The sequence below is a fragment of the Anabrus simplex genome, chromosome 4 (genome assembly GCF_040414725.1).
Source record: "Anabrus simplex isolate iqAnaSimp1 chromosome 4, ASM4041472v1, whole genome shotgun sequence".
In the NCBI taxonomy this organism is placed as follows: Eukaryota; Metazoa; Arthropoda; class Insecta; order Orthoptera; family Tettigoniidae; genus Anabrus; species Anabrus simplex.
The window spans coordinates 77,752,589-77,762,950 of NC_090268.1; the positions used below are offsets into that span (position 1 = coordinate 77,752,589).

At 38.4% G+C, this 10,362-nt stretch overlaps 1 protein-coding gene across 1 annotated transcript in view; it reads right to left on the bottom strand.

The window, feature by feature from the left end:
• tous (testes of unusual size) overlaps positions 1-9,051 on the bottom strand; it is a 131,125-nt gene extending 122,074 nt beyond the window's left edge. Inside the window, exons 1-2 of the mRNA XM_067146015.2 lie at positions 8,843-9,051; positions 5,015-5,282 (exon numbers count right to left, since the gene is read on the bottom strand). Coding sequence (XP_067002116.2) covers positions 5,015-5,282; positions 8,843-9,051 — 477 coding nt within the window. The remainder of the gene's footprint in view (positions 1-5,014; positions 5,283-8,842) is intronic.
• Positions 9,052-10,362: the final 1,311 nt, after the last annotated feature.

A 10,362-nucleotide genomic window follows, 5' to 3' on the forward strand; every position in this document is an offset into this window, starting at 1 on the left:
TGCCCTTTTTTTTTACTTTTTTGGTATTTTTTGGTTCATTGGTCCTTTTTTAGCCTTATTTTTAGGTCTTAACAGATTTTTTTTGTATCTTCACCTTCCTTTAACTACAATTTTACTGCGCATTCTCAATTAAAATTATCATTAGTTCATCCATCTATCACCTCTTAAACATATGTTCTGTAGTAAATGTATATATTTGAACCATATCTGAAAAGAGAGAAAAAGTGAGAATGAAATGGAATGAAAAATGAAACTAATGCTTGAAAAAACCAGGCGTATCAAATTGCATGCAAGTTAAGTGAAACCTATTGAATAGAGAAAATTTTGATATGAGTGTTCTTGTTAAGGTATGATCCCTTAACGTCCACTTATGTGGAGAGAAGTTTCTCAATGTTTTGCAACGTCCTAACTGGAAACAGACAATCCTTTACACGTAAGAACCTGGCGATTATTATAGTGATATACTGCAAGGCCAACTGAGGTAAGTTTCTGAATTCCAATTCTGTTACCCTTGTGTGGTTAAGCCAAATATGATTCGAGTTATATTAATGGGAGTGTGACGCGTCGTTGCAATCCATTTTGCAACAATAACATAAGGACTCGGTAAGTTTGAGTCCTCTAGCCTCTCACACTCCAACTCTAAGCATCTAACCTACAAGAGGTGCCCTCGTTAAGCCGAGCAACCCAGTGGAAGGTTCGGATAACCAATCCCAGCAGGAAGCTGGGTCGGCGAGCCGATCAGTGCGGGAGGATCACCAATCTGTCAATGAAGCAGGCGTGGTGATTATGCTTCACATCCTTTAAGTCAAAAGACAATGAGTGACATTAAGGTGAAATTCCTACATTCTGGAGGTAAAATAGTCCCACGATCGGATCTCCGGGTGGGTGCTACTTTGATGTCTCAAGAATGAGAAACAACCATAGGAAAAATCGAAACCTACCAGCTTTGCACGCACAACTGTCGTTCTCTATTAGGCAATGACAGATTAGAAGAGCTTGAAGATGAACTTAGAAAGATCAACTGCAGCGTAATCGGTCTATCTGAAGTACGCCGTAAAGATGAAGGGTGTTACCTTTTGAATTCTGGTAATTTATTCTATTGCTGTGGTGAACCAGAAAGAGGGCTTAATGGAGTAGGATTCCTAATCAGTCGCCATCTCTTAAACAAGGTCTCTTTTTGGAAGGTACTTCAGGTAGAATTGCGCAATTAGTTCTAAAACTCTCTAAGACATACGAAATGCACATTGTGCAAGTATATGCCCCGACATCAAGCCATTCAGATGAGGAGTTAGAATCCTTTTATGAGAGTCTACATGAAACCTGTGAGAAGGGGAGTGGCTGTTACTTTCAAACAGTAATGGGTGACTTCAATGCGAAGGTTGGAACCTGTAAGACTGGTGAAACTGTTATTGGAAACTATGGGATAGATGAGAGAAATGAGAGAGGGGAGAGATTGGTCCAGTTTGCTGAATACACCACCATGCGTATAATGAATACATTCTTTAAGAAACACCCAGGGCATAAATGGACATGGAGAAGTCCAGATTTTGAATTCACCAATGAGACTGATTTTGTTCTCTCTAACATCCCTCAAATCATTAAAGATGTATCAGTCCTCAACAGATTCAATACTGGTAGTGACCACCGATTAGTAAGGGCTAGAGCCAAGTTAAACATTAAGGAACATTGACTTAAACTAGTGCAGGAGAAAAAGAAACAAATAAATCTTAAACATCTAGAAGAAAATAAAGAGAAATTCCATCAAGCCCTTCAACAAAGCCTACATGAAACAACTGGTGAAAATCTGGCAAAAATGCTAACGGATATGGCTGAAGTAATTGGAGGGTTGAAAAAGAATAACACTCGGGATAAGAAACTCAGTGATGATACCAGGAACCTGCTAAAGAAGAGGAGAGAAATGAAAATTCAGTCTGACTGTGACAAAATACAGTATTCTGAGCTGTGCAAAACCATAAGAAAGAGAATTAAAACCGACTTAAAGAAATTCAATGAAGATACTCTAAGAACTTGCTTATCTGAAAAAACAAGTTTGAAGTCTGCTAAAAGGAAGCTACAGATTGGGAAAAAGCAATTAATTGCATTAGATGGGGACAATGGCCGAATTACTGATAGGGAAGAACTTCTTGAGTTCATCAGAAACTTTCATAGCAAGTTTTACGAGAAGGCTGATAACCTGTCTTTGCCTGACTTGTCCAACATTTCCCAAGTCCCGGAAGTTCTCCAATCTGAGATCCGACATGCTATAAACAGTATGAAAAAGGAATCAGTTGCAGGTAGCGATAACCTTTCAGTTAGCATCCTCAAACTTGCTGGTGATGAAACTTTAAGCCACTTGGCAAAAATATTCACGTCTTGTCTATGCAATGCATTCATCCCTCTGTCTTGGAACAGAGCAATGATAATTCTCCTGCACAAAAATGGAACATACATGACATCAGAAACTATCGTCCTCTTAGCTTGCTTTCTGTCCTTTACAAGGTTTTCACCAAGGTACTAACAAATAGAATCAGTTCAACGCTTGATTTTGCCTAGCCAGTTGAACAAGCAGGTTTCCACCAAGGTTTTGGAACAATCGACCACGTACTCACCCTTCGTGAAGTTATCAGCAGATGTAATGAATATCGAATGTCACTCTGTCTAGCTTTTGTGGACTCTGAAAAGGCTTTTGACTCGGTGAGCCACACTGCTGTTATGCAAGCCTTAGCCGAACACGGTGTTGATGCTGCCTACATAAGAGTACTCCAGCATATCTACGAAACCTCTTCAGCCTTCGTGAACGCCAATGTGCCAACCACGGATTTTCCCATTCAAAGAGGTGTAAAGCAAGGCGACCCATATCTCCCAAGCTGTTCTCAGCAGTATTAGAAATGGCCATGTCAAAAATCAACTGGAAAAGTACAGGAATCAAAAATCAATGGGAAAAGGTTAAACAATTTAAGGTTTGCAGACGACATTACACTTTTGACCAACGACATCAATGAACTACAAACTCTAATACAAGATCTTGTCTCAGCCTGTCAAAAAGTGGGACTATCCATGAACCTTTCTAAAACCAAAGTAATGCTTAACAAATGGGCCCCAGCAGGAAAGCTGCATGTGGGGAAACTCCACATTGCAACAGGTCACTGAGTATGTCTATCTTGGGCAGCTTTTAAACATGAAAGGGGACTTAAGACCAGAAATCTTCCGATGTATCAAACTAGGATGGCAAGCCTACAGAAGGAATTCTTCAATATTCAAATCCAACATGCCAACCCACCTAAAGAAGATAGTCTTTGACCTGTGTGTTCTCCCTGTACTGACTTACGGTTGTGAAACCTGGATATTGAGCGAGTTTGTTAAGCAAAAACTCAGAACAACCCAAAGAGCTATGGAACGGTTTATGCTAGGCTTCACGAAGAAAGACAGGAAGAGAGCAGATTACATCAGGTCAGTCACAAAGGTCAGTGACATTTTAGAAAGGGTGTTTACTCGAAAATGGCAGTGGGAAGGCCATGTTGCTCGGAGAACTGATGGTAGGTGGACAAAGCTTGTGCTTGAGTGGGGTCCAAAAGATCATCTGAGACCTATGGGAAGACCACCGGACAGATGGGATAAAGACATCCGGAAGATTACTGGGATCAACTGGCAGAACATCGCTCAAGACCGTCCCAGATGGAGAGACCTCATGAAAACCTACCTTGCTTCGGACTTAAAGAGGCCACATTGTAAAAACGATTGATTATGGCTGATAGCGATACTAATTTCAGTTATTTTGATTCCTGGATGTCCATTGCAGGTTTGCTGAATTCATTCTAGGTGGAAAAAAATACTTCATTCTAAATTTTGCAAGTTCCTTTTTTAACAAATACAGAATTCTTTTTTTAAAATGATATTAATTTACAATATATACTGTCTGATAGAAGTATTTCGCTCACTTATTTTTGCAATGTATGTTGCGTACCACCAGAATTTTGAAGTTTTAAACATATATTCCTTTATTAATTATGTAATTAAAAAGTAAAATTATGAATGAATTTGGATCGCATTTTTATGTCCTTTTTGCCAGTTTTAGGTCCTTTTTTCGTATATTTTTAGGTTTTTCATCGGTCTTTTTTTAGGTGATTTATAGGTCTTCAACTTCCGAGCCCTAATGATGATAAATAGATGTTCACAGATGGAACGAACGCTGGCCCCACAGTGTAGGGATAGCATGCTGCCTCTTACCCGGAGGCCCCGGGTTCGATTCCTGGCCAAGTCAGGGATTTTTACCTGCATCTGAGGGCAGGTTCGAGGTTCACTCAGCCTACGTGATTACAATTGAGGCGCTATCTGACGGTGAGATAGCGGCCCTGGTCTAGAAAACCAAGAATAACTGCCGAGAGGATCCACTGTGCTGACCACATGACACCTCATAATCTGTAAGCCTTCGGGCTGAGCAGCGGCCGCTTGGTCCTTCGGGGCTGTTGCACCATGGGGTTTGGTTTTGGTTTGATGGAACATACAAGTGACAAATCAAGGCATTTACAGAAAGATAGGAATATGTTTAGGAACACATCATAGGATGAGTTCAATGACAGGTCAGTATCAGAAGAGGGAGCATAGAAAAGGATACAAAGAAAAACATGAAAACAAGGACGAAAATAATTTCGACATCTTCATACAAATAGATGGGCTCTCTCGTCCTCAATCTCAGCTGCTCTACTACCACTTCTTCATTCTTTATCATTCATATTTTTAAAATATTGTATGCTTCTTAAATTTTGGAGCTAACCAGTAGAGGATTACTAGAAGAGAAGTACAGATAAATTTTGAGGAAGATTCTATGATCTAGATATGTTGATGGGCAATGAAGTCTGAGACCAAATGTATACAAGGAAATGGAAGGAGTTATTTATGGAATCAAAAATAGACAAATACAGTTTTATCTGCAGGATGAATAAAAAAAAAGGCTCATGCTAAATATCCTGATCCATTTTGAAACTGTATTCTGTGGAAGTGATGTGTATCATACCTGTGTAATTGGTCCAGGATTGTTTGGAATATTGGCTTTTGCTGTACTTTCTACTTTTCCCTTCTCCCAGTTGTAATATAGCAACATCCAGTCAGGTTCTCCAGTTATTGCTACTATATATGTTCCATCAAAACTGAAGTCCATTGCAACAAAGTCATGGGAGTCAGTTTCAAAAGGAACACCCAGTAACTTTTTACGTCTCAAAGTTTTTACGTCATACAAAGTTATTGATGGTTTCTCTCCTCTCTCAGCCACTGCTAATATAGTCCTACAACAAAGAGAAACCATCACAATAATTATAAATACTATTACACTGTGAGAAATAATGCATCATTTTACATACTAAATAAAGAAGTCTCCTAGAATACCAAAGCTTCTATATGTACTCTCCACCTGTGCATACTCATAACTTCCACTTATTCTTCCTCTTCCCAAAATTCTGCACTTCTCCTTGGTACTGTTTCACTTCTTCAATTTAGATATACTTTGTTAAGCTCCTATGTCCCTTGCCTTCCAGATTTCTTCAACAATTCTCTTTCATTCTATGTTCATAGTCATTTTGATTATTGTTTATCAATTTGCTTTATATCGCACCCACACAGAGAGGTCTTATGGACCGAGCTCAATAGCTGCAGTCGCTTAAGTGCAGCCAATATCCAGTATTCGGGAGATAGTGGGTTTGAATCCCACTGTCAGCACCCCTGAAGATGGTTTTCCATAGTTTTCTATTTTCACACCAAGAAAATGCTGGGGCTGTACCTTAATTAAGACCACGGACGGTTCCTTCCCACCCCTAACCCTTTCCTGTCCCATCGTCCCCATAAGACCTATCTGTGTCAGTGCGATGTAAAACAACTTGTAAAAAAAAAAAAAAAGGAAAAAGGGTCTTATGGTGATGATAGAACAGAAAAGGGATAGGATTAAGGAAAGAAAAAAAGGTCTTATGGTGATGATAGGATGGAAAAGGGATAGGATAGGGAAGGAAGTGACTGTGGCTTTAATTAAGGCAGAGCCCCACATTTGCATGGTGTCAAAATAGGAAAGCATGGAAAATCATTTTCAGGGCTGCCAATAGTGAGGTTTGAACCCAGTATCTCCCGAACGGAATCTGACAGCTATGTGACCCAAACCACGCAGCCACTTGCTCAGTGAAAATTTCTATCTTGTTCTAATAGTACAGTGAGAGCATTCGAACCAAGAACCACCTGTGCCATGTTTTTCCTGTCAATGGCACGACAGCCGTCTGCCAAGTTCTGTGCATGGAAGATGTGCGTGCACAGTAAGTACAATTCAGCACATCAATTATAAACTGTTGTGTAGCACACCGCATGAGGGAACCATTATCTTCAAACCTCTTTCTGGAAAGCAATTATGTCAATTTACTAAATAGATGGCTATTTGCTTTACGTCGCACCAACACAGATATGTCTTACGGTGACGATGGGATAGGAAAGGCCTAGGAATTGGAAGGAAGCGGCCGTTGCCTTAATTAAGGTACAGCCCCGGCATTTGCCTGGTGTGAAAATGGGAAACCACGGAAAACCATCTTCAGGCCTGCCGACAGTGGGGCTCGAACCCACTCCTTATAATTTTTTATGGCAGCAACTTTATTTCCAACTGCGTGTTTATTGGTTTCTCCCTTGATTGCATTCCATATGGTTCGTGAATTATTGCACGACTCTTTAACTTTCTTGTTATTGTGCATTATCTTAGCCACCCTAAGAACTCTTCGATAGACTGATTTGTAGTTTTTAACATACTTACAAAAAACCCGGTCACAACTCTGCTGTGCTAATCTACTTAGTAATTTACATTTTTGACTTGAAATCCGTATACCCTTCGTGATACATGGCTTTTTTGAAGATTCATTAATTACTGCAAGTTTTTTGGAAAATGTAATTCAAATTGCATTAAAAAATGCTTAAAAAGGTTCTATACTTTTTGTCAGTGCTATGACCAAATGTTATTGGAGCCCAGGTCTGAAGTTTAAGACTTTCAATGAAACTGCCACATGCAGCTGTAAAGAAAAAATGAGTTAACTGTGCTTACTTCATTTTGGTTGAATGGTTGTTAGCATTCTCAATTTCTAGTTGTAAAATTTGAGCATGATGATCTGATAATCCAAAATTTATATTGGACGCTTGCATTTTAGAACAATGGAAACTAATACAAATGTTGCCTATCGTCAGAGCTGAGGTGGCAGTTACCTAGGTGGGTGTAAAAATGAAGTGTTTTAGATTACAGCTTTGAAGAACATGCGGTAGTTGTGATGTTGATGGAAGGTTTTCTTCAGCAAAATCTATGTTAAAATCACCACAAACTATTACTTCTGTGCTGCTATTCCTACCGAAAATGTTATGAAGGATCTAATTTTCCTTAGAAAATCTCCACATAAACATCTGGTGAACAGTACACAGTTAACAGAATTACCCTTTTACCAAAGGGTAGCTTAAATTCCACTGAAGTTAGTTCAAATTCTAATTCAGAATTATGCACTTCAAGATCCTTCCTTTCTTTACATTCAATTCCTGACTTAGCAAAAATACAAACTCCCCCATGCTCTTTATTACCCCGACTGTAATTACTTGCCAGATAGTAACCTTCAATATTAATAAGTTCAAGTTCATCATTATTACACCAATGTTCATCCAAACAGATAAACATAACATCCTATATTGAATTTAAAATAAATTGTAATTCTAAAATTTTATTTTTTGAATGTTCTGATGAAATATGTTGAACTGCCTATTCCCACCCTCCAAGTCATTACCGGTATTTAATTCTGGACCCACATTCTGGATTGAAATGTTATTGGGTCCAGAATCTAACACATGTTTCCCAGACTAGGTAGTTCTAGGACAGTCTTTTCCTGATCTGAATTAACATCTTTATCACATACCACTTAGTCAAACAGCTTGCCTCCTTTCTCCGAAGTCTTCCCTGGCCAAACTTTGTAACGCTACTCTTTTGTCAGAAATTATCCAGAACAAATTGAGCTTCTTTTCTTTGGATTTTTTCCAGTTCTTGAATCAAGTAATAATCCTGATGAGGGTCCCATACATTGGAACCATACTCTAGTTTGGTTCTTACCAGAGACTTATATGCCCTCTCCTTTACATCCTTACTTCTCTTCTTCTTCGTTTTGCCTCATGACTGAGGCGTCGTGACTATCATAATATTCAGCCCTCTAGTCGATGAACCATACTCCGCCATTCTTCCCTATCTAAAGCTTTCAATGTGGTTACTCTAAATACCCTCATAACCATGTGCAGAGGCCTGTACCCTTTATTTACAATCCCATTTATGTGATTATCCCAATGAAGATCTTTCCTTATATTAACACCTCAGTACTTACAATGATCCCCATCAACGCAGTAATTAAAACTGAGAGGACTTTTCTTACTTGTGAAACACACAACCTGACTTTTAACCCTGTTTATCATCATACCATTGCCTACTGTCTGTCTTACAATATTATTGAGGTCATTTTGCAGATACTCTCATTCCTGTAACTTATTTATTACTCTATACAGAACAACATCATCCGCAAAAAGCCTTACCTCTCATTCCACTTCTTTACTCGTATCATTTATATATGTATCAATAATACTGCCTTGAGGAATTTCCCTCTTAATTATTACAGGGTCAGATAAAGCTTCGCCTAAGAACTTTGGTGAAGTGATCACGGCTTTTAATAATTTGCTAAATTGAATATGAGTAAGTTAATATTCTGAAACTTAATTATTGTGAAAATAAATAGGCCTACCCTATACCATACTTATCGTATAGATACCAATACTGTAATTAAAATCTCAAAGATTTACTTACCTGTCTGGATTCAACAGAAGTATATTAACCACTTTTTTCCTATCTGGTAGGTTTATATATTTCTGTGTTTTATGAGTAAAGTTGTGTACCACAAGAACACCACCAGCAGGATATAAAATGTCATGTTCTGTTAAGTAAAGTGCGTTTCCTCGAATTCCTGTTTTCAGTCCATAGAATATATGAGGATGAAGGGATGGTACTGTGGCCATCCTCTCCTTTTCACACTAGACCTATATTTTAATAAGGAAAATGCTGTATAAAAAGAAATAAATAATGGTCATTAGATGTTATACTTCATGAAATCTATACTGTGTCAGAGTCATTTAAGATAGATTAAGGCATGTGTAACAAAGTGAATAATGTTAGAAAATATATGATAATAATACAATGAATTTAACACCCCTTCAATTAGGCCTACTGATGATATTAAGGAATGGCACAATGCTGAAATTTTACACTAGAAATCTTTAACATGCCATGAAATGAAATGGTGTACGGCTTTTATTGCCGGGAGTGTCCAAGGACAATGCCATGGAATCTACTGACACAGTTCTTCAAATGTAAATACTGGTACCGGTACTCTTAAATCTCAACTGCTGTGCTGGGATTCAGTCAAGCAACCTTAAGCATTGGTAGTGAGCATTGGCATTCTTAATATCTATTGAAATTGAAGGAATATTAAACACATAACATTATTGATATAATAACTTCCTTCTTAGAGAATATTGTTGACCGCACTTATCTTAGTTTGCTTGAATTTCTCTCATTTTGTGCCAGTCTACAAAAAGTCACATTTTACACAGTCTACTTGCTCCAATTTGATGTTTCCAAGCTGATATTCTTTGGTTTCTTCACAACTGATATCCCTTTAGTCATTTAAATACTAACTGGACTTCAAGTTTCTATGATATATCTTAGACTGCAAGTTTTGAGCATCATCTGTCATACAAATGAGATGTTGACATAAGCCAGACATTTACAAATACCCAGCCTGCCATACATTTCAATAAAGGATCCATAAAAGATTACAACCTTGCCTGACTTCAGCTAATTTGAACTAAGGACTCTCCATAGTCAACTCTCACTGCAGCTTGATCTGCAATAAAAATATCTTTGATTGCCTATAATAACATATGTTTGATCCCATAATTTTTCAGTAGAGCCAAAATCTCCCCCCTTGGTAAGTTACTATGTCATATGCCTTTTCTGTAGCTACAAAAATATACAGAATAGCTTACTATTCCTCTTTTAGCAATTCTCAGTTATTGATGGATAATGGCAATTTGTTCCCAACAACCCCTTTGTGGTCCGGTCCAGAAAGCCAAGATAATGGCCGAGAGGATCCGTCGTGCTGACCACACAGTACCTCGTAATCTGAAGGCCTTCGGGCTGAGCAGCGGTCACTTGGTAGGCCATAGCCCTTCAGGGCTGTTGCACTATGGGGTTTGGTTTAATCCCTTTGTGGTGTAAAACTGCATTAATTTTCATCTACTTTAATCGCCATAAATGAGCTCTCTCTC